The sequence below is a fragment of the Callospermophilus lateralis genome, chromosome 3, assembly GCF_048772815.1.
Source record: "Callospermophilus lateralis isolate mCalLat2 chromosome 3, mCalLat2.hap1, whole genome shotgun sequence".
Taxonomy (NCBI): Eukaryota; Metazoa; Chordata; class Mammalia; order Rodentia; family Sciuridae; genus Callospermophilus; species Callospermophilus lateralis.
The window spans coordinates 27256759-27280983 of record NC_135307.1 but is presented as its reverse complement, the minus strand read 5'-3'; the positions used below and the strand labels follow the sequence as shown (position 1 = coordinate 27280983).

Sequence of the window (24225 nt, the reverse complement as noted above, 5' to 3'; positions counted from 1 at the left end):
CGCTGCCCCACGCTGAGGTCCCCGACGTGGTACCCACTTTAGGAAATTCCCGACCCCAGGAATTCCTTTGGCGCCAGGAACGGTCCATTGAAAACTTCCTCCGCAACACCGCACGGTCTTTGCTGCGCCCTAAAAGAAAGGTGAGAAGGGAGCGAACGCCCACCGCGCGGTTGAGAGAACTAGGAGCAGAGGGACGTCTGCGGGAGGCGGAGGACCCGGCGGGAATGCGCTGGCCCTTTAAGGGGGGGACGGAGCGCATGCGCGGCGCGGCCGGAGTCGAGCCGGGTGGGCGGCGGGAGGGCAGGGGACCCGGCGGGCAGCAGCCGGGCCGCAGCCGGGCCTTGGCGCGGCGGGGTTGGCAGCGGCGACCCCGGCCTTGCCGAGCCGCCATCTGCCCGTGGGCTCGGGGTCCGCAGGTTGCTCCCCGGGGGCCAGCGCCGCCCGCGCCCGCCCGGGCTTTGTCACTCGCCTCCAGCTACATCCGCCGGCCGTGGCTGCGCGAGCCCGAGGGCTGGCCCTCCCCGCCCCGCGGTCCTTCTTCCATCCCGCAGCCGGGCAGCGGGAGCCCGAGCCGACAGCCACGGAGCATCCCTCGCCCGCCCCGGCCGCGCCACCGCCCATGCTGCAGCCGGCCTGGGGCAGCGACCCCGCGGCCGGAGCCCGCCGCTCGGTGACCGCAGACTGGCCCCTGTGCGCCGCCCGGGCCGGTCCCTCTGAGCTCCGGGCCCTGGCGCGGGAACCGCGCCCCGCGATGGCTTGGCTGGCGCCGCGCCGCGCCAGGTGCCCGCCGTCCGCCCGCTGAGACGCGCCCGGCCGGGGGCCGGCTGGGGACCGGCCAGGGACAGGCGGGGCCTCGCGCTCCGGGTCTTCGACACCCACCGGCGCGCGCCTTTCCCCCTCTGCGGGCTCGGCTCCCGCAGGCGAGGAGGCGGGGGCGCAGACAAAGCCCACTCTGTGCGGGGAGTTGGCCGCGGGCGTGGAATGTGCGCGTCGCCGCGCGCCCCCTCCCGGCGCCCCGCCAGCTGCGAGTCTCGGCTCCCGGACTTGTCGCGTCCGAGAAATCGCTCCCCCGCGTCGCCCTCCCGCCCGGGGGTCCCCACTCGGAGCGCCCCAGGCTCCCGGTGACCGCGGTCCCTCCACCCCCAGGGGCGCGCACCGGTGTGAGCGAGCGAGGCTTTGTAGAGAAGGATTTTTGTTCCCTTCCAAACTGGAACCCGGACGCCCGGGCGGCGTGGGCACTGTGCCTTTGACCCTCCCTTTCCGCGGCCGCAGATCCGAGTTGTCTGGCCTCAGTTTCCCTCCGACCCCCCCACCCCCGGCTGCCCGTCATTGTTCTCGCTGCCCAATGAGGGTGCTTTGTGAAGGCTGCGGGATTGGGGTGTAGTCTCTTTATCCCGGTTTTCAAACAAAACAAGGCCCTTAAGGCTGACCCAGGACAACCCACCCCTGGGCCCCCACTTCAGGTTGATGCACTGATTTTTTTTTTTTTCTTACCGAGTAGTATTTCATTGTACAAGAGCCACGCCCTGGTGTCTTAAAGGCGCCCGACGCTCTGTTTGGCCATGTGTTATTTCTGCAGCTAGTGTGTGGGAGGCCTCTTGTGAACCACCTATTTTTCCCGCCTCCTGATACCTCCTCCCACCCGCGCCGAGGATTTAGGAATGCCAGGAGGGAAGAAGGTGATTGGGGGTGGCAGCAGCGGTGCTGCCCCAACTGCTGCTGCCACTGTCGCCGCCCCTGCTGGGGTCAGGCGTTTGGAGACCAGCGAAGGGGCCTCTGCCCAGAGAGATGATGAGCCAGAAGAGGAAGGGGAAGAGGACCTGCGAGATGGAGGCGTCCCTTTCTTCGTCAACCGGGGTGGGCTGCCTGTGGACGAAGCCACCTGGGAAAGGATGTGGAAGCATGTAGCCAAGATCCACCCTGATGGAGAGAAAGTGGCGCAGCGGATCCGTGGAGCAACGGACCTGCCCAAGGTGAGGCGTGGGGCATGGGATGCCGGTGGAAGGGATGGGCACAGGATGAGCTAGGGCAGTGACCTGGGGCTGAGGGCAAAGCCACACTCTTCCTCTGATGGCTAGGGCAGCAACCACAGGTGTGGTAAGAGTTAAAAACTAGACAGGTCATACTTGTCCAGAACTTTCTCTCCACTGCTTTTGGGATCATTCTATGAGGGATGTTGTCCTTCATCACTTTGGGGGCAGGATTTAGATAACTAACAAGCAAACTAATGTGGCTTGACATCTGGCTAATGACACTGGCTAAGCCAGAGAACTTGGAGCAGACAGATAATAAATGACTAAGGAAATACAGGACTTCATATGCTGAGGAACTATTTCCAGGTGTTACCTCACTGAATTCTCCAACAGCCTTGCCAAGTAAGTGCACTTTGGGTCCCCATTTTACAGATAAGGAAGATCAAAGCACAAGTAGCAAGTCAAGTCAAGCCAGTAAGTGTCAGAGTGGGGACTGAGCGCCAGGGCTTTGGAATCCAGTGTCTCCGCTCTGTTGAACACTAGGTTCAAGAATAAAGGAGGAAAAAAATATGGAAAAGAATAAAGTTAAGTAATTTTTGTGTTGGCTGGAACTCCTCTATAACAGCAATACTTCACTTGTTTTGCCAAGGAAGGCAGAGGCTGTATCTCATTCATCTTTGTCCTCCCAAGGTCTCCTGTGTGCCTGGCACAGAACTGGCACTGATGTATGTCTGCTGAATGAAAGGGTATTTGAGACTTTCTGCCCTGTACAGTGCTATAGGAAATTCATGCCTGATATCTTCTTTAAACGTTATCAGTAAGTCAAAGGAAGCAGTGTCCCCAGTACAGAACCCTTTGGGCAGAGGTCAGAGCACAATGCCTAATCCTGCCTGCTCAGGTGAGAAGGGTGGGGGTTAGGGAGAATGGAATTAGAGAGGCTTATACATGGGGGAAAGTGGCCTGTTTTGTTTTTACCAAGTTATTGGTAGAACCATTTAAAAATGGCTGGGAGGGGGTTGGGGTGGTAGCTCAGTGATTGAGGGCTTGCCTTGCATGCATGAGGCACTAGGTTTGATCCTCAGCACCACACACACACAAAATAATAATAATAATAATAATAATAATAAATACATACATGCCTGGGAAAACAAGTCAGAGATTGAGGGCTGAGCTATTGTCTAATGTTTCCAGGAGAGAAAAACTAGGTTGATTTTGAATGGCTGCATCATGATCCTCTGTACTGACTTATAATTTATTTAGTTAATGTGTGGTTGGACATTGTTTCCAGGATTTTATTCTTAAAATGAACACTGTGTTGAACATTCTAAAACAAATATGAGATCCATCTATGATTTTTTTTTCCTTTGGGATAAATTTGAGCACTTTCCTACCATAAGTGAGGCCCTGGGTTTGATCCCCAGTACCACAAACACACACACACACACACACACACACACACACACACACACACAGAGTCAAAGGGTATGTACATTGGTTTGAATCACCTGCTTGTCTATATGACCTCAAGAAGGTCCCTTTGACCTATTTAAGCCACAGTTTTCTCATCTGTAAAACGGGGTTGATTGTGGCGAAGAGTGAATGAGTAACCAGGTGTTCAAGCATTTGACAAACTGGAAAATACCAAACCAATACTGGTTGTGGGTGCTCATTACCTGTTCTCCCTTTCTTCGAGAGGAGGGGAGTAGATGTTACTTAGAGCATCTGTGCCAATGAAACCAGAGTGGCACACTTGTCCCACATGAGCAGGATGGTGCTGAGCAGGCAGCTCTGCCGCCGTTCTCCTGTGTCTAAATAGGGAGGCAGGAGAGTGTGAATGGCTTCCTGTAGGGCTGTCACCACTTCTAGGGACTAAAAAAACACCCGTGAGCTCACTAGGAACTGCTCAGGGATAGCATTTTGTCATCTTCGGTTCTGATGTACAGGAAAGGGATGGGTAAGGGAAAGAAGCTACCCGGGAGGAAGGAGTTGAGGTGGCCAGGACTGTGATGGGGTGGGAGGAATTTTATTAAAGATTTGGAAAAATTTGAAAGTTCTCCTCCTTGAGCGGTAGGAAAGGTGTCTCAGAGAAGTCGCCTGTGTCTACAGGAAGTCCCTCCCCTACCTTGGCCCCAAGTCCTAGGGAGGCCTTAGGGTCCTAGAGGCCTTGGAGAAGGGCAGCTGTCATGGGTGTCATACCGTGAGCCTCAGAGAGTATTGTTCCCAGGGCACACCTTCCCTAGCAGCCGTGATGTTGGAGCTGGCATGGGGCATTTCTACGGAGTCACTGTGGTGGGTCCAGAAAGTGTTGTCACAACTACACTGTTTTAAAAGCCCACCTGAGCCAAAAGTTAAAATGGGGAGATTCTCACAGAACAAAACACAGGTTTGGCACCCCTTCAGAAAACGAGACAAATGAGGCTGCAGTCCCACATGGCAGCAGGGGCTGGGGAGGGGTTCCCCTCCCCCAACTTGCCACTGCCCCCTCCCCCTGCCATTGTTTCCGGGATTTTATTCTTAAAATGAACACTATGTTGAACATTTTAAAACAAATATGGGATCCATCTCTGATTTTTTTTTTTTTTTCTGTTACCTGCCCAGCCCAGACAGGCAGCTGTGTCTGGGCCCCTGCCAGGTAGTGTGATTAAAGGAGCGCCTCTGGAGTGAGCCACCATGTTCAAATCTTGTTCTCCTGCATGCACTTATGGGAGGAAGGTGTGCAACCCCCTTGCCCTCGGTTTCCTCAGTTGTGAAATGGGCTCGATGGGCAAGGCCCACTTCAGAGGATGTTGGTGGAAAGGACGGAAGGCCTCATTAGGGGAGCATCCGGCAGGTGCTCCGAAATGCACAGAGCGGGCATGCAGCACCCCAGACACACACACACACAAGGGCTTTGGAGAAAGAGCTTCTGCTAGGATGGTGTCAGTAGGGCCAAGAGCAGCAGTATCTAGAAGGATCCCAAAGCCAGCAATGGTTGATGCTCCTTGATGACAGTCTCCCCTTGCCATTTCAAGCTGTCACCACCTTTACAAGCGTGGTGACCGGCCGCTTATGACACCCAGCTGCTGAAGGTCTAACAGTGACTCTGGCCATTGAGCACCTGCAGAGTGGACATTTCATACCATGCCCAGGTAGGAGTGCTGGTGGACAGGCACTGAGCCTTTGCTACATGCCAGGCCCTGTTCTAAGGTGTCCATATGCAGCAACTCCTTTGCACCGCAGATGGGTTCTCTGAGGGTTCCTGTCTTAAAACGGGGCTTTGAGACACAGAAGTTGAAGAGCATCACTAAAGTCACGGAGCTGGGCTTCAGTGGCACGTCTAGTTCTGGAGTGTGCTCTGTCATCTGCCACCAGTGCTCCCCTCTTTCCCGAGGCCGCCTCATTGTGCTGGGCTGAGGGGCTGTACCAGTGCTAGTGTCCTGTGGGACTCAGGCCTTCAGGGACTCCTGGGGCCAGGGGCACCCTTGCCTGGGGTCATGGAGGAGGAGCTGCCAGGGAGATCTGGGTAGCAGATATCACCAGCCCACCCTGTGCCCCTTGACCCCAGCCCTCAACAGGGAGGAAGTGTTGCTGCCTCCTGTTTTGGAGATGGGGGTTGAAGGTCAGATCCAGGAGACCAGTCCCCAAGTGGCCTGCTCACCTGGATGTGCAGAGTTCTAACCAGCGAGCGAACGGGTCTGTGCTTGTCATGGACACTGAGGAAGAAGGTAGAGCACACTGGGGCAGCGTGAGTCAGGCAGCTGGCCAGACGCTTCCTTTCCCCCTTGGCCTGGGTGAGGGGGACTCTGAGGCCCTGTTGGGAAGCCCAGTCTCTTGGACTCTCTTCCTTCTGGCAAAGCTGCTAGTCCCTGGGCTCTCTCTCTAGATGGCAGGTGCCATCTCCATGCTCATGTGGGCGCTGCCTGGCCTCGGCCTCAGCCTGGTTCTGCATGGTTCTTGGACTGCAGCTCCCTCATGGGAGGTGCACTTACCGGATCCCCCCTTAACTCCCTGCCACGCAGGGGGTGCCACCTGAGGTTGGGTGCCTGAATGGATGTGCAGTGCTGTTGATGGGAAATGGCTCAGTGATTCCTGGAATACCACTTCCCTCCCCCCTCTGCCCCATATTCTTGACACAGAGGAGGCCATGGGCACAGGGTGGTCAGGCAGGGAGAGGGGGAGCCCCCACCCCTGGACTTTTATCCTACTAGTGACTGTAAGTGGTGGCACCAGTTTGAGGAGGAGAGTAACGTGCCAAGGGAAATAGCTTTCTCCAGACTGGGTTGTCAGCTGCGTGGGCGTGTGTGGTTGCCAGGGACAGGACTGCCCAGGCAGGAGGGAGAGGACCCGGCGGGGGGAGGGGCCGTTTGTGCAAGACTCTCTGGACCAGGGGCCCTTCCCCTCCTGCGTCTTTGCCCTGTGGAGGGAGGAGGCATCTGGTAGACACTGTCCTGTGTCCCCTGCCATCAGCAGGCCCCATATGTGAGTGTGCCGTGATAAGTAGAATGTCCCTTCCTCCCTGTCAGAAATGATAAGAAGAATGTCCCTTCCTCCCCAGCCACCAAAACCACAGCATTTAAAAGGCTGTGCCCTGTGGGCTCCATTTCTCCTCTGGAAAGCCTGCCAGGAGAGGACCGAAAGAGCTGGGTCCTGCCCTCCCTCCACAGGGCTCCCCTCTCTGCCCTCCATGCGTGCCCCCCACTTACCCCACAGACCCCCCACTGCAGCCCCAGCCCCGTGGCGGGAGAGAGCTTGGTGTAACCTTAGAGGACCAGGTGGTGGCCTGGGGGAAGAGATGGGGCAAGGGTGGGACCTCCCTGTGCGGAGCCTAAGGCCATCTCACAGCCCCCTGTGCTGGTAGCCAAAGGGAAGCCCAGGGGGTGGCTTTGCCCCTGGAGGTCTGGCTCTACCCAGGGAATCTGTTGTGAGTCCTCAGAGGACCCTCACGGATGCACTCCTGGTCCCCTGGCCTCTCTGACTGTGGCAGCCAAACGCCAGGACTCAGGCTCCCGGGGCTGAAGGCGGGGGCCATGCCTGCTCGTGGCCTCCTTCCTGGAGGCTGCCTGGCTGAGGGAAGGCCAGGGTCTGCTTCTGCTGCCCGACTCCCAGCGTCCCAGCATCTCATCCCCGTCCCGCCTGGCCGGGCTGATGCTGGGGAGTCCTGAGGACCGTCTGGCTTCCCGTACTGCTGAGGTAGGGAGCTGGTGGGAAAGGAGACCCCCAGGGCCCTGGGCCTTTGTTAGACCCTTCCAAGCAGCCAGGTTCTGGTGAGTAGAGCCACAAGAAGACATGTCCCAAAATAAGTCCTCTCACCCGGCTGCCACTGAGGTGTCCCCAGCAATCTAGGCTGGCACTTTGGAAACCCTGCTAAATGTGCCTGTGCTACCTGGGTGGGTGATGTCCACTGCTGGAGGGGACTCTGGGAAAGCCAGTTCTAGGTTTCTGTTTGGTTTGTTTGTTTTTTGATACTAGGGATTGGCCCCGGGGAGCTTCACGACTGAGCCACATCCCCAGCCCTTTTTATTTTTTGAGACAGAGTCTCACTAAGTTGCTGAGGGCCTTGCTAAGTTGCTGAGGCTGACCTTGAACTTGGAGTCCTGCCTCAGCCACCCACATTGCTGGGATTTCAGGCGTATGTTAGGAAACCCAGCACTGTTTTTTGTTACTCTAATGAAATACCTGTGGCAAGATACTTAGGAAGAAAAAAAATTTATTGAGCTCACAGCTTTGGATGATGAAAGTCTAAGATTGGTGGCCCCAATGCCATTAGTTCAGCCTATGGTGGGGGCCCAATGGCGGTGCATGGCATCATGGTTAGAGAGCAGGTGAGAGAAGGATGGTCACGTTGCGGAAGCTAGAGGAAGGGGGAGGGGCCAGGCATGCTCCTTTTATGACAACCCTGAGATCCGCTTCAGGATCCACAAGAAGAAAACTTCTTTCCTTCTGAGGGCAGGCCTCTGGTGACATAATGACCTCCCACTAGGACCCACCTCTTGACTTCACCACACTGAGGACCAAGTCTCCCACACGTCTGGGAGACAAACCACACTCACCGTAGCACAGAGTGATCCCCACACCTGATGAGCTTAACTCCAGTACTGACATTCTCCCTAAGCCTTGAAGCGAATGAATATGTAAAAATCAGAACAGTTGCTGAATCAACCTATGTTTTGCTAAAATTATTAAAGAAGCATAAAATTGGAAAGTCCACGCAAGCTCTGTATAGAAATGCTGTCAAGGCAGGAGGGGAGGAAGGTTTGCCAAGCAAGGAGGCTGGGCAAGAGGGAAGGAGGTGGCCTCTCCCCAGGGTCTGGCTTCTCGGGGCGAATGCTGGTGTCTGCAGGGCCGGAAGCTCAGGGTGAGCCTGCCCTTGTGACCAGAGCTCTCTCTGTATCTCCAGATCCCCGTACCAAGTGTGCCTACTTTCCAGCCCTCCACTCCCGTCCCCGAGCGCCTGGAAGCCGTGCAGCGCTACATCAGGGAGCTGCAGTATCCTCTCTGGTCTGGGTCCATGACCACCATCTCGTCACTCAACCAGAGGCCAAGTGGGCTTGCCTCAGAGGAGGCTAGAGAGGGTCCACAGAGCCACCTCGTCCCCAGCTTCCAGGTGCCATTCACCAGGGCATCCCTGTGCTACCTGGAGCTGGGGGGACTTTGTCTGATGACCTGCTCCAGCCCCTCCCTCAACAGCTTTCCTGCTGCCTGTGTGTGACAGGGAGAAAGAGGGAAGTGGCCCCTTTGACTAGCTGCAGGAAGTGGGTGGTCCCTGTCATCCATCCAGCCCTAGAGGAAGCAGCAAGAAGGTTCCCTGGGGGTATTGGAAAATGGGTTTTAAAAGTGTGGGGAATGGGGAGGAAAAGGGACGTTAAGCTCCAGGAGGTCACTTGCACATCCTGGGATTTTCTCCTGGTTCTTCAACTTGTCTTCCCTGGCAAGAGGCCCTTTGCCCAGCCTCTGAGAAAGGGAGGCCAGGAAAGAACGGGTGAAAGCTGGAGAGGATGAGGCCCTGTTGGAGGGTCTCTAACCCCTTCCCCCTGCCCCAGAGCAGTGTCCTGGGTCCTCTCCCTCAGCCCTCCTGACAGCAGAGGAGGCCAAGGAGGGAGAACTGGACATGGGTCCCGAATAGAGAAAGGCCCGCTGAGGTCTGCAATCAGGCCCCGTCCCTCTGCTCTCCAGTGGGAATATTGAGGTGCGGAGGGAGAGGTTGGCTTGGGAGCACCTAGCAACTGGAGGCTGGACCCCATCCTCCAACCTCCTGTGTCTGCAAAATTCAGTGCTTCAGGAAGCCGTTCCCAGCTTCTGGCCACCAGCTGTCTGCTCAAAGTCCCCATCTGAGAAAGGGAGGCCAGGAAAGAATGAGTGAAAGCTGGAGAGGATGAGGAGGGGGGAGGAAAGAGAAGGGGCTGTGAGGGGGAAGGAGAGGCACCCACCCACCCTGTGCCCTTCTCTCCCCTGCAGGAGAATCAGGTCTGAGCATCCTCCAAGGTGCTTTGAGGAGGCCCCTTGCTGTGTCCTTACCCAGCCTATACTCCTGGGGGGTGGGCAGGGGAAAGGGACACCTTTTCAGATGAACCCAGACGGTCCTTAACCAGCTCCCACAGGTACAATCACACAGGGACACAGTTCTTTGAAATTAAGAAGAGCAGACCTCTGACAGGGTAAGAATGGGACACCCAGCCCCCTGCCCCGGCTCACAGTACCCCCTGCCCCAAGCTCACAGTGCCCCCTGGCTGGGATGAATCCCTAGGAGCCCCTGTGGTTTGCCTTTGGATGGAAGTTTAGATATTCTTGGGGGAAAGCCAGCCATTGGGCTGGTACCTGGGGTACCTGGGTCCTGAGGGTGTCATAATGTAAACGTTCGCCTGAGATGAACAGCCAGGGCTATCTTAGCGTAAGGGAGCCCACCCCCACCAGTCCATGCTGAGCATGGAACATGACAGGCAGCGCCCCCACCTGCCTTGATGATAGAGGGTGGTCCCAGGTCGATGGGCCACCTGGGCTTTTTCTAGCATAGCAAGAGACAGCCCTTCTCCTTCTCTCCCACAGTGGCCCCTGCTCTCTGCCCATCTGCCTCGCAGGCCCCTGGGCATCCACCCATCGTGTCCTTCTGGACTCTTTTCTGGCCACGTAACTGAAGGTCCAGTATCAGTGTCTGAGCATTGCGGACCCCTCTAGAAGGAAGGTGGCATCTCTCACTCCTCGCTCCAGGCTCTGGAGAACTTCTGCCAGGGAAGCCCCAAGGGCAGAATGGGGAAGAGGGTGGCGGCTGAGGCTGGGGGCACGGCCCAGAGATGCCCATAGGCTTAAAATTTTTAAATCCAGGAGTTTATAATTTTTAAAACCCAGATAAATTTTGCATCTTGCTCTACACATAATTTATGTTTGCTTTCTTATGAAAAAAAAAAAAAAAAAAAAAAAAAGCTTTAAATGCTTTATTTACTGAATGACCGGCTCTTGAGGCCCCAGGGGGAACATCCACCTCCCTAGGCCCCTAGCTTTGTTCTCTGGCTGCTGCCCGCTGGGGGCCCCTCCAGCCCCTGTAGATGGAGGAATCCAGGCACTCTTGTGGAAGGCCAGTGGCCAGGCGGAATCCCCGGGCCCCAGGACAGACTCTCTTAAAACGGCCTGAGTTCCAAGTTCAGGAGCAGGCCGCGGCAGTGGGGGTGGGGGGCACCAGGCAGCCGTCTGCATCCATTAGCCAGCTCTTTAAGGGCGCCTTGGTTAAGTCAGGAATGCCCACTGCGCTCCGGCAGGGAAGAGGTCAATGCCAAGGTCCCCACCTCCTCCCACCACTGTCATGGCAGAGGCCCCAGCACAGTGGCCGTCAAGGTCCTGTCCTCCGTGCTGCTCCCCTCCCCCAGAGGTCTGTGATGGACAAGTGGGAGAGGAAATGAAAGGAAGGAAGGAACTGAGGGAGAGGGCCTCTTCCCACCCCCTCAGCTACAGGCCAGGAGGAGGGGAGGAGCCTGAGCTGAGGGCGGCTGGAGGGGTGGGGGTCTGTCCTTCTAGCCCTTCTGGTAACCCAGCCCCCTCCTTTAGACATCCCTCCACCGGAAGGGCCAGAGGCATTGTCCTCACTGTCTCCCTTTCCCACAGGCTGATGGACCTGGCCAAGGAAATGACCAAAGAGGCTCTGCCAATCAAATGCCTGGAAGCCGTGATCCTGGGAATGTATCCTTCCCCTGCCCTGGGAGGCCTGCGAGGGGACTGGCCTGTTCTGGCCTCCGCTTCCTGTTCCAGAAGTGGGGAGAGGGAAGGAGGCCCAGGGCTCTCCCAGCTCCCGGTGTGCAGCCAGGAACTTGACCCTTGGTGGGGAGCCTCCCCCAGGTGGAGGAGCCTCGGGACTCAGCCCCCTGTGCCTCAGTTGCTTCCTCTTCAGGTTTGCTGGGCAGCTCTTTTTTGAGTTGATGGACCCAGTGATCTTTCTCTGAATTCTGAACAGGGCACAGTGACTCCTATGGGCTGCTGTACCACTGCCAGGCAAGGTGGTGCATGTCTGTAATCCAATTATTCAGGAGGCTGAGGCAGGAGGATTGCAGGTTTAAGGCCAGCCTAGGCAACTTAGTGAGACCCTGTCTCAAAAACAGAAGAGTTGGGAGCATATCTCAATGGTAGAGCACCCCTGGGTTCAATCCCCAGTACCACAAAATAACTAGAAGAAGCAGACAAGCTCCCAGGAGCGGCTGCCCTCCCCCAGGGCCCCCAGTCAGAGCAAGGGGAGGTGAGGCAGGTGTTTGTGGTCAGTTCTTTTCCTAATTGCTCAGCACCTCAACCCCATGATTTTTTTTTTTTTTTGGTACTTTTATGGGGGGGTTGAACCCAGAGATGCTAAACCATTGAGTCATGTCCCCAGCCTATTTTTATTTTTTATTTTAAGACAAGTTCTTGCTCAGCTGGTTAGAGCCTCGCTATGTCGCTGCTGAGGCTGGTTTGAACTTGCAATCCTCCTGCCTCAGCCTCCAGAGCCACACCTGGCTCCTACCTTTCTTTTTTTTTTTTTTTTAATGAGTCACTTTATTAGAAAATATATTAAAACTTGTACAAATATAGAATAATATAATGAATTCCCATGTATCCATTTCTCAGCTTTACCATTTCAGAGCCAATTGTGTTTCGTCTCTTCCCACCCCTCCCATATTCCCTACCAGATTTTCTTTCCTGGCTTCGATTGACTCCGGTGGGGCTCTACCACCAAGATACACCCCCAGCACTTTTTACTTTTTGAGACAGGGTCTCACTAAGTTGCTTAGAGCCTTGCTAAGTAGCTGAGACTGGCCATGAACTTGATCCTCGGGTGATCCTCGGGTCTCAGACTCCAAGCCACTGGAATTATAGGTGTGCACCACCACTGCTGGGTCCCTGCCAGCCTTGAATCATTTTGCCTGTCGATGATCCCTGGGGCAGATAGCCCACCAGCTCAGTGCTGCAGAGATTGCAGATTGGAGGTAGCCGGAAGGGTCAGGGAAGGACACCTAATGAACAGGAAGTGCATCTGCAGGACTAGGTCTCAGGAGAAGTCAAAAGTGAGAAGGATGCTCTCAGGGCTGTAACCGAGGTGACACTCTCCCATGGACATAACTGCCTCAAGTTTACACAGAAAGGCTGTGGTGCCCCCTGCCCCATCCCCTCAGAGGTCCTAAGAGCTAGCTCCACTGTGGCAGTCATTTGTGATAGGATGGACCCATTTCCAGGAGCCCAGCCAGCATCACCTTGTCTAGGGCTCTTTGTGATTTTGATCATGAGACCACTCAGGAACGTCAGGCCGCTGCCAGCACCTCCTTGAAGACCCCTCGTCCCCTGTCCTTCAGGAGCCATGCACTAAAGCAGAGGCTCCATCCCTGCAGAGCAACCCGGATGCTGGGCCAGCCAAGATCATGTGGTCCCAAGGCCTTTCAAGGTCATTTGGTGGCTTGTGGGCACAAGGAAAACAGGAACAGTACCTAGTCTGGTGAAGGGACCCTCCCCGTGTCCCCACAGCTCCTCAGTGCAGTGGGCTCTGCACTGTTAGCTCCTGGGTCTCCTTCCCACTGCACTCTGCCGAGCAGTGCTGTGCCTTTCTCATATACTCTGTGTCCCTGGTCACTGGCAAGGCATTGGGCTCAGTCAGCACCGGTAGACTAAGTAGTGCTAGAGGAAGCACGGTGTAGTGTCTGAGGCCACAGGCTTAATCCTGGCGCTGCTACGTACTACATGACCCCCAAGCAAGTTCCCTAACATCTCCAAGTCCTGGAGTCCTCCCTTGCAAATGGGGGTAGTGGTAGTGCCTGTGGCACAGTCGTTCAACTAGGGCACTGAGTGCAGCCTCTAGGTGGCATCTGCCCCCCACTTGCTCACTCATCCCTTTCTACCCATGTATTCAAGAAGAGTGTTACTGAGTAACTGTGATTGGCTGGACTCGGGGACAGCAGGCCCTGGAGAAAGAGCGAAGAGCATGGCAGCCAAGGTCCCTGTCCTCGGGAAGTTTCCTCTCTGGTGGAGGAGACAGAAACAGCAAGCAAACCAAGAAATAAGTGGAAAATGGGTGGTGGTGGGTGCCATGGAGGAAAATCGGGGAGTTGACTTGCTTGAGGCCTGCAGAGGAGCTGGCCAGGCGGGCAGGGCAGGAGACCCTGCAGGAGCAGGGCAAGGGGCTGAGGAGAGGGGCCCAGGTGCCTGGAGGGGGTGAGCAAGTGGGACCAGTGGGCTGAGAGGCTTCAGTGTGCCTCGACCAGCTGTGGCCACAGCTTGATTCTATTTGAGAGTCGAGGGACAGTGTCTGCGTAGCGGGAGGGGGCGAGGGTGAGAAAAGGAGAGGCCACCAGAATGTTCTGCATCTGTGAGGAGATGTATGTGTGAAAGAGAAAATGGAGAGAATGTGTCTGGGGAGACCAGCGACTGCGAAGTGCCTGTGATCGACAGGAGTGAGGGCGGGGAGCCGGGGGCACCCTACAGCTCTGGAAAGCCCTGCAGTTTGGAGTAGGGGACCCCTGTTAGCTGTTATTCTGGGAGCTCTGATTGACCTGGCAGCTTCAGTGTTCCCACGGAGGCCACTTCAGGAGGCCCCCCTGTACACCAGCTTGAGGCTAGAGGACAGGGATTTGGAGATGAACAAGCTGTGGTGTCTGCCTTCAGAAGCTGCTGGCCTAGGGGTCCCTGAGCCACATGCAGGTGGGTGGCGGCTGCCCCAGCCCTGCCCCGCGTGCTGGTCCCACTCTGCTGGCCCTTTCCTTAGCGGGGGTGACTGGCCAGTTACCTCACCAACAGCATGCCCGCCCTGGAACGCTTCCCCATCAGCTTCAAGACCTACTTCTCAGGGAACTACTTCCGCCACATCGTGCTGGGGGTGAACTTCGGGGGCCGCTACGGGGCCCTGGGCATGAGCCGGCGGGAGGACCTGATGTACAAGCCGCCGGCCTTCCGCACGCTCAGCGAGCTCGTGCTCGACTACGAGGCCGCCTACGGCCGCTGCTGGCACGTGCTCAAGAAGGTGAAGCTGGGCCAGTGCGTGTCCCACGACCCGCACAGCGTGGAGCAGATCGAGTGGAAGCACTCGGTCCTGGACGTGGAGAAGCTGGGCCGCGATGACTTCCGCAAGGAGCTGGAGCGCCACGCCCGCGACATGAGGCTCAAGGTCAGGCTCTGCCCGCGGAGGCCAGGCTCTCCGGTGGCGGCTTCCCTCCCTGCTGTCACCCCGATGCCCGACTCTAGCAGAGGTGGTGGGAGGATGAGGGAGAGGACGGTGTATCTTGGCTGCGTAAATCCAGTGGTCTTATTGCCCAAGTTGTCCCCTGGGTGGGCAGGCCAAGGGCAGCTCAGGAAAGAGGAAGCAGGATTGAGTTGGCATGGGGGTGGGTCTTTGACACAGGAAGGGCAGAGGCATGGATTCCAGGTGGCGGGGACTCTGGAGTAAAGACCAGCTAGGGGGAAATCCTGACCTAAAGTGGTGTGGGGGACACAAGAGCCTCCCGTCTCCTGTGTGTCCCCCCACTTGAGCCCCAGCACCCAGCATTCACCAAACACTAGAAGGAGAGTAGAAGAAAGGGAATTCGGCCCCAAGGAAGACAATCAGGTGGTGATTTCTTCCCCCTCTTTGCCACCTACAAGGGGATGTCTGTTGACTTCGGGGGTCTGTTAACCCAGAAGAACTGGGCTTGAGCTCCTGAGGAGTTGGCCCCTTTCTGCAGGTAGAATTTGGGCCTCTTTCTGGGTCCAGCTGGACTAGAGGGACTTCCCTTGGGGCCTGATAGGGTCCCCTCCTGGGCTCAGCCACTCTGGTTGCTCAGCCCCAGCCGTACCCTGACTGTGCCCCCCCAGATGACCTGGAGCCTCCAGCTCACCTACCAGCCTAGGCACTGGCTCATGCCCCGTCCTTGTGTCAGCCCTGGGGTCAGCAGCCATGGAGCTGCCTTAGCAGGATGGGAAGCCCAGAGACTCGCGGGCAGGCAGGTGGGCGTGAGAGGCAGATCCCACTGGAGCTCAGCCTGCTGAGGGAGGGTCTGAGCTTGTCACAGGCAGCTGTGAGAGTCCAGGCAGGGGACTCTCAGCCAGCCCCTAGACCAAGACCCTATGGACGGACAGTGCCTCCCCCAGGGCAGAGGTGGGCTGCAGGGACCCTGCCCTAGAGAGGGGCTGCTGTCTTCTGGCCTGGGTGGGCACCCTGTTCTGGGTCCCCCTGCACCCTTGCTTTTGGTGCAGGGAATATTATTGTGTCTCCAAGGCTGCAGGTTGGACCTAGAGGTGGAACCAACAGTTACTTGGTCATTAGTCCTGTGACTCCCCACTCATTCAGCACGAAGGCCTCCCTGGTATTTTCCCCTCTCCAGCTGCCCACAGTAGAGAGAACTCAAGTCAAGTTGAGCGTGTTGCCTAAGGAATGATTTGTCTCTATTTATTTATTGTGGGAACTTGCTAGGCATAAAGTACCAAGGATACTCTACCACTGAGCTGTATTCCCAACCCCTTTTCTTTTTTATTTTGAGACAGCGTCTCCCTAAGTAGTCAAGGCTGGTCTAGAACCGTAATCCTCCTGCCTCAGCCACTTGAGTTGCTAGGACTATAGGCATGTGCTACCATGCCTGATTTTTTTTCTTAATCAAACAGAGTTACTAATCTGACTTGTGGCTTGTTCAAGGTAACTAGTGCCACTCTTGGCTTTGATAGGTTCCCAGGCAAAGCTCAAACACAGGCCACCTCTCCATTTGGCACATGGGCCTGGTGTGAGTCAAGGGGCCTCTTCTGGAAGACTTTTTATAATGTTGTGATAGCCCAGCAGCTTCGCTTGCTTCCGGGCCACCTTCGGGATGCAGGGACTGGGCAGCTGGGCAGCTGGGCAGCTGGGCAGCTGATGCACTTTGGTGCCTGGGAAGTAGATTTGGAAAGAGCCAAAGACAGGGTAGAGGGTTGCCTGGGGCTTCCCGGGCCCTGCCGGGGGCAGCCTCCAGGACTTGTGCCCTTCTCTCCGTGGGGCAGGTTGGCTCTCGGGCAGCCCTGAAGGATGCTTTTGTTTCTCCTCCCTCCCTAGATTGGCAAAGGGACTGGCCCACCCTCTCCCACCAAGGACCGGAAGAAGGATGTGTCCTCCCCACAGCGGGCCCAGTCCAGCCCACACCGCAGGAACAGCCGCAGCGAGAGACGGTGAGCCATGACATTGCATGGGGACGGGGCCAACACAGCCTTCCCCTTTCCTCTTCTCCTCTGGGTCCCTCTTCTTCACATCTTTCTGTCTTTTGTGTCCCACCCATGGGAAGTGACCTGGGATGGGTGTGTTTAGGTGTTGGCATCTCCTACAGCAGTGTGGAGCCATTTCCCCAAAGAAGACACCCCTCCCAAGGCCCCTGGCCGCCCTGTGCTGGACCAATGTGGTCCAGACAGAAAGGTCTACGGCAGGCAGCAGAATGGGGGTGTGTGAGGGTGGGTGGCCACGGGGCTCCTGCCAGGCAAAGAGTCCCCCTGCCGTCTCCTGCAGCTCTGTGTAACCAGGGTAGGTAGCTTTGAACACAACTGTGCTCCCAAGACTCACAAAAGTCTGTGGGTTTTGTCTGTGTCTAGATGGCACACACACACACACACACACACAAAAATGCCATTAAAATACCAAGTCTCCTGCTCTAATTCCCTCTCCTATCATTCTGGTTCTTGCTTTAAATATAATTGTCATTTAGGAGCCACCCCTCTGGCATGAGTTAAGGGATACCAAGCAGATCTGTGGCACCAAAATGTCCAGCACCATTGACTTTGACCTAGGATGCTGTTGTAAAGAACAGATTCCCCTGGGGAGATTTATGCTCTAAGGTATTACCCACCAGCTGCCGCCGGATTAGCTAACGTCCAGCAGAGAACAAGTGCCCTGTGAGACAGGAATCCCATTCGGGAGGCTCTGGCTGGCCAGGGTTCCAGAAACACGTCTCCCCTGTGTCCTCCCATTCCAGGGCCCCTAGGAGAATGGAGGAGAGAAGCCAGCAGGGCAGCTCCCTCCTCCTCCAGCTTCCGATTACCACTCACTGCCCGCTGCTCTGCTCTGCCTCCCTGCAGGCCCTCGGGTGACAAGAAGCCTTCAGAGCCCAAAGCCATGCCAGACCTCAACGGGTACCAGATCCGAGTCTGAGGCACAAGCAGCACCCCAGCCCCTGCTTCTGGAGACCATGATCCACCTGGTGGAACTGACCTTGCTCCAGGGAAGGGGTTGTGGGGGCAGGCTGCAGGCTGCAGGAAGGGTGCCTTGTGGCTCCGCCCTACTCTGCTGCCCCTGCCACTGAGCCAAGTCCCTAACTTTGGGCCAAGAAGACAGTTAGTATTTTATTTGGAGTCTTTGGCTCTACGACTGATGCTTAAGGTATTTAGGGGAAAAAGACAATGACAAATGGATGTGCTGGTGGCTGGAAGGGCAGCGCTCAGGGGCCTGAGAGCCGCGGGACTCGGGGAGGATGGCTTGCTGGTTCCCCAGTGACTCTACTCCCAGTGGCTCTCTGGGATCTGGGTGCATCCTGTAGATGGGAAATTTCTCAGCCCCACCAGCCTGTGTGGGTTGAGAGGATGAGGTGTTCTGCAGTTGGGACTGTCCTGGCAGAAACTTGACCCAGGGAAAGGGAAGCAGGGTAGACTCATCCTGAGAAAGGTCTGTGCAGCCCATAAATCAGGAGCTGGGCGCAGGCCGCATCTGCCTAAGAGCAGGAGCTGGTGGCCCAGAAGAGCCCTTGGCCCTTGTGGCCCCATAGGCAGCACCATGTGGGCCTGAGCTAAAGCTAGCAGGGGTTGGGCTGGAGGAGAACCAGAAGAGGGGAGAGCTCCCGGGCCAGCAGCGGGGTCCACATGCACAGCCCCACCTCGCCTGTTACTGCAGCCTGGGGGTTCCCATCAGAAGGTGTGGACTTTGTGGAGGGCCCAGAATGACCCTGGGGTCAGCATGGCTGTGGGACTGAGCAGACCTGGGTGCCAGTCCTGGCTGAGGTGGGCATGGGGTGACAGGGTGGGACTTCAGGCCTGGGTCCTTCCCCTGGCTCTTCTGGGAGTGGCCTCTGCTGTGTCCCCTTTCTAAAACTTCAGCCCTTGCTGGGGAAATCAAGACCAGACCAGCAGAGCTGTGCCCCAGGCCCACATCCCCTCCATTAGCAGCCCCTTTAGGCTCGTGGGTTAGAGGGACAAAGGGGCCTGCCACAGTTAGTGATTCCTCGGGGCACTAGTAGAGAAGAAGCCAAGCACATGGAGTTGTGCACATTCTGCCCATCATCCATGAGACCTCTGGCAGGGAAGAGAAAGCATGTGGAAAAGTTGGCAGAGCTGGGAGAAGGTTCTGGAAGTTCAAACAAGAAGGTGTAGGGCAAAGGGCAGTTGGACCACTAAGAAGGGACAGAGCCCGAGACCTGGGGGTGTAAGTGAGGAAGGGATGTGGGAGGAAGTTTAGGATCAGGCTGCCTTGGGGAGGGGTGAGTTCCCCAGCACAGAGGGCTTCTTGTCAGGAAGCTGGAGAGAGGATCAGGTTGTAGAAGGGCAACTTGATGTGGCGATCGTTAAGGTTTTACTGAGAGGCTATGTCGACCTGGGGCAGCCTTCAGTGAGGCTGCAGAGGGGCTGTGAGCCTGGGCAGGGGAGCAGCAGAACTGGGGTTGTAAACTCAAATGACCACAGGGCCAGCAAGTGACACACGGGAGGGCTGCATGGGGACCGTGGCACACTGCGGGCTGCTGCTGCTCAGCTCTCCTCACAGTGCAGGCCCTGTGGGGCCAGATTGTGTTTTAGAGACCAGAACCCTGAATCTGGATGAGAAATCTGATTTTTAAAGGTTGGCAAATCAGGTCAAGAAATTTAAATGACAGTTTACACAAAAGAGTATGTTTGCCCCCTCTGCAGTCAAGAGCTTGTGCTGGCAAGGAGTCCATGGGATGCTTTGGAGTGGGAAGGTCCAGGTTTTTCAGAGGAGATTCCTCCAGAGTCGAGTCTCAGCAGCAGAGACACCCACCCCCCACACACTCCCACCAGGGAGCCACCCTGAGCTCATGCTTGCTGTCCCTGCAGACAGGCTGGAGACCTGAGTAGGTGGCACCCAGCCTGCTAGGAGAAGGGCTGGTGCCTGGAAGCAGAGAGAGGGAGAAGGAGGGCAGAGCCCTGCAGGGAAGGCCCCAGAGGCTGCCGCTCATCCAACCCGCAGCTCAGGGCCCAGAGCCAGGCCCAACGCATCCTAGGAGGCCAGCCGGTCACTCCCAGTTGGGAGCCTTACCAGGTTCTTCTTAGGGTCAGTGGGCCCTAGGGAGGTGCCCAGTTTGCCCCCAGGCCACATCCCTGGCCAGACCAGTGAGATGGTCATGGTGATCCCTGGCTTACTGGCCAATCTCAGCTCTCAGGGAGTGGGGATTGTGGTCCCCATGTTCCTCCCTTCCCCAACATAGAGATGGCTCACCTCGGGAAAGGTGAGGCTGAAACAAGGTCCTTTCTGGGTCTGGTTGTGGCTGCTCATCAGCAGGGAAGAAGCCCCAGATGCTTCTGGGAACTTCCCAGAAATGACAGGGTATAGGGCAAAGAAATGCAAGAGGGAGCTGGGAGCCAGAGTCAGGTAGACAGAGGAAACTGCTCCTAGTTCCTAGGACACTCTAGGCTCTCTCCTGGGGAAGCTTGGGGAGGAGGAAGCAGAGTGGAACCCTTACCCTGCTTGCTCTCTGCTGACCCCCATCTGCAATCCCTGGCACTCACCCCTCCTGAGCTGAGACCTCAGGCCTGTGGAGACCACCACAGGACACAGTGGTGCTTTTGAATTTATTTTTAACTGTTTCCCGTATGTAGCAACCCCTCCTCCCCCTGGGCTGTTTACACAGGCTGTGCTCTCTGGGGCTGGCCTGGCTATGAGGTTTCCGGGGAGACAGAGAGGCAGGGACTTTGGGGCCTTAGTCACCTTCCATGGTGTCACCTCATCTCACTGCCTGTGAGGGACAGGGGCCTGGCTGATGTGACCCCAGCTCCTCTGCCCTGGTGCAAACTGCTGGCTAAGGAGGGGTCATGGTGAGGTCAGAGAAAGCTGCTTGGTGGAGGAGGCCTGGGGTAGGGGTGATTACAGGGCCTCCCAAAGCCTGGCTCCTGGTGCCAGGTGCCAGGGCGGGAACACCAGAAAGCTGGCTTCAGAGCCTTCCCATCCACCAACTGCCAATCGTTTCCCTCTGTGGCCTCACCACATTCTCATACCCCTCACCCGCCACTCCAGCAGCCCGTGCTCACGTGGGCTTGGCCAAGTGCAGAGAGCAGCAGCCCTGTGGCCCCAGGATTAGGTGATGCAGCCAAGGGCCAGGGCACTAATTTTCAGAAAGAGCCAAGACGTCGACAAGTCTGTTTCTAGCCTTTCTGTCCTCTGCCCCCACCTCCTAAAGCATGGTCTGGCTCTAGGAGTCAGTCTGACGCTGGCTGGTGAGTTCCCAGAGGCCCCTGTGCGTGTGTGCCATGGCAGGCCACTACCTGCATTGTGTCCCTGGCCTTGGAGAGCAGGGGAGTGCCAGGCCCAACAGGCTGATGGGTGAAGGGCAGGAGGCCTCCTGTAGAGGACTGGGGGGGAGCACACTCCTGCCAGGGACCAGCCTCCTACCAGGCTCTCGGGCCAGGCAGGGCTGCGTGGTGCTAGCTGCAAGTCTACTGAGGTGACCCTCTCGCTCCATGTTGGTGCTCCGTGGTCCCCCTTTTAGTTCATGCCTGATAAAAAGGAGAGCTGGGCCTCCAGAGCTGGGCCTGGCCCGTGGGCCCTGTGATGACCAGCTGCCCTCCCCAGGCTGTGACGTGTGGTCCTCATGTTGTCCTTCCTTTGCTCCTATCAGTATTGCCCTTCCTTTCACCTTGACACTTCGTCTCATTCCTGTTCTCACTTTCCCCCTGAAACAAATAAAGTCTCCCCAGCTTGTTGTGTGGGCTGGGCAGAAATCACAACAAGGCCTCCTCATCTCTCTTCCCCCTGGGAGCTGGGGCCTGCCAAAGCCACTCAGCTCTTGCTAACCTTATCTGGGAGCAGATAAGGTCCCTCTTACAGCTCTGGGGTTCACCCTCAGGTGTATCCCAGCCCTGCTCTCCCTGCTCAAGCCCACCACACCCATCAGGACAAAGGAGAAAGGGAGGTTCTTCCAGGAGATGAGCTTACTTCAGGAAACCATAGCAACAGGGAACTAAAGTCCCTCTCCTCATCAGTCACCAGGCCACAGATTTGGAGAGCACCCCTGGGTCCACCCAACATGCCCTTTCTTCCCCTTCATTGTCCCTGTGTGTCAACTCTTTCCACAATGACAAACTCAATCAGTGGAGAAACACAGGAACTCAGGCATTTCCTTAACCCTTCCTTCTGTCCCGGGTCTCTGCTCTCCTTTCCTTCAGCTTAAGAGCAAAACCCAGACTTGTAAGCAAAGGAGATATTTCCTACTTCTTACCCCAGTCCATCCCCACAAAGTCCTGACTAGACTGCAGTTTACCGTAGGAAGCTGCCCTTGTTAGTAGTGTGGCGCGCTCAGATTGGGGGAGAGGCAGCGGGCAGCTGGAGAGGCCACATGGGAACTGACGACATCTTGGACTGTGCACTGTTAAGTAGAAGCACTTTTATTGCAGGCTTATTTGAATCCACTGAAATGACACCCCAAAAGCATTTCCACGAAGGTAACTGAATTAGCAATGTCTCGCACTGCACAGCCTTCCACAGGCAGTGCCGTCATCCACACGCTGAAAGTTCAGCTAAAACAACACAGCACAGAAGCTGGTGGTCAAGCACCAAGACAGCTCTCCTGTGGAGGAGGACTACGGCAGGCCTGGGCCCCTTCCTTAGAATGCAGACTCCAGGGAGGGTAAGAACCCAGTTTCCTGGGGAGAGGGGCTGCCTCATTTCTTGCTCCCCTGGTTCTCTCAGGTGCACAGCATGTGCCTGCCTAACCTAAGCATGTGATTAAACAGGATTGGACCTTTGGAAGTGGGTGGCACGTCTCAGCCCTGAAGACGAAAAGGTTGACACTCTGCCCGCCCCCAACCACCAGGACCTGGCACTGCTACTGGGGAAGGCAGTGGCCATGGGAAGCAGTTGTCACACTAAGCAGACTGGCCCAGACGCAGGTTGCCTGATAACCCTTAGCGTTTGCCAGTGGGGATGAAGGGACCAGCTGTTGAGGCCTGGCTTGTGGTGATGGGCCACCTCGGGTCATCTGGAGGGCTAGCTGAACTAGCCCACATGACAGTGTGCACAGATACATAGATGCCTGTTAATCCCTAGCCAGAAAGGACTTGGTCATGGGAAACAAAACTTCGAAGGATGTAAAAGTAGAGACTGTTCTCACCACAGCTGGCTGAGGTCCCAGGCACTAGGGTGTAGGAGCAGACTAGGAATGGGACAGAGGGAAGTTCCCTTCAAAACACATGGAATTCACATCTTCTGACCCAGGCCAATCTGCACTCTGCCAGGCTGTCAGCCAGCTGGCCCTCATCTGCAAGAGTTTTGGTTTTGCACATTTGTTCAGAAAGAGGCTGGGTGCACCAGGGTGTTGGGAGCCCAGAGCTGCAACAGATCCTCCTGATGGACACTAGGGAAAGGAGCCCCAGAGTCCACTCCCAAGATGCATCCCAGCCGTGCCCTCCCTGGTCTCTGCCCAAGCCCATGGTAGTCCATCTGGAACAGAAGAAGGAAGGAGGGTGGGAAAAGCCATCACACAACTGACCAAAAAGCAATCCTCCAGTGAGTAGCTACACCAGGGCAGGAACTGCAGAGGGAAAAAAAGCACCCTGGTTGATTATTTTCCTTCTCAGTCCTTGGTTTCAAGCTGCCTCTGAGCTCTCCTTCTCAGACCTTTGCTTCCAGAAAGGCTGTGTTCTGAGGAACTTATGCCAGCAAGACATGAAGCAGTAAGTCGAGGTTCTCTCTCTGGGATTGTCTCATCAGACGGCCCTCTCTGAACACCACCACGCTGTTTGGTGGCAGTGCTGTTCAACAGTGGACAAGCACCAGTGCTGTGCCACACCAAGTGACTGAGGTAGCCAGAACTCCTCTGTGCCAGGACTCATCTACCCCAAACTCCTTAATTCTGTGCAATGCTGAGCCTTCTTTTCTTGCCGCAGCACAAAGCAGATCTGAAAATCCTCATAAGAGAAATTTCCATTTCACCAAGTGTACGTGAACTGAAACTCAGAGGGCTAAGTAATTTACCTGCATTCACCAACCAACCCAGCCAAGATAGCGAGTGGTGTTCTTAATCCCTGACTCAGTTTTCTTTTTACCAAATCAGTGAATCCCAACCTGGGTAGTGCAACTGAAGCACCAGGTGGCTCTAAGTAACTCAGATGCCCAGAGACTCTTGAGAGGTCGAGTCTGAGGTCTGGGAATCTATTCAGAGGAACACCACACCTGGCTCCTCATGCTCTTGGCAAGGCTTAAATGCATAGAGAGGATGGAGGACAAAAGTCCCAGAAATGAGACCTGGCAAAGAAGAAAATGTTTCCAGCGACAGATGGCCCACAGCTCAGCCCTGGCTCCAGAATGCAAAAGAGATGATCAGAAATAGATGCTCGGTGAGAGGCATCTGCCACGTGCCTCATGCTTCCTGCAGCTGCCGCAGCTCTGACCAAAAAAATATGCCTTTCCTGCTTTGGGCACAGGCCCTCCTTTACATGAGGTGTGGCCAATGGGGAGGCAAGGGACAGGAGATGAAGTGAGCATAAAGCAGCCAAGATAGAGCTTTTTCTTCTCACAGGGAAGAAAGGCTGGCGGAGGGTTTGCTCAAGCCCTCTTCCTCCCAGGCCGGGGGAAGTAGGAGGTTAACAAATGCAAATTACAAGAAATTCCTCTTTTTGGATTTGGTCT

At 56.2% G+C, this 24225-nt stretch overlaps 1 protein-coding gene across 1 annotated transcript; it reads left to right on the top strand.

Moving 5' to 3' along the window:
• The first annotated feature begins 283 nt into the window (after positions 1-283).
• Positions 284-21329, top strand: Vash1 (vasohibin 1). Its single transcript, XM_076849812.2, has 7 exons — positions 284-1973; positions 8350-8438; positions 9551-9607; positions 11046-11120; positions 14178-14559; positions 16450-16562; positions 17460-21329. Exons 1-7 carry the CDS (start codon positions 1662-1664, stop codon positions 17530-17532), a joined length of 1101 nt encoding a protein of 366 aa, XP_076705927.1. The 5' UTR covers positions 284-1661; the 3' UTR covers positions 17533-21329.
• Positions 21330-24225: the final 2896 nt, after the last annotated feature.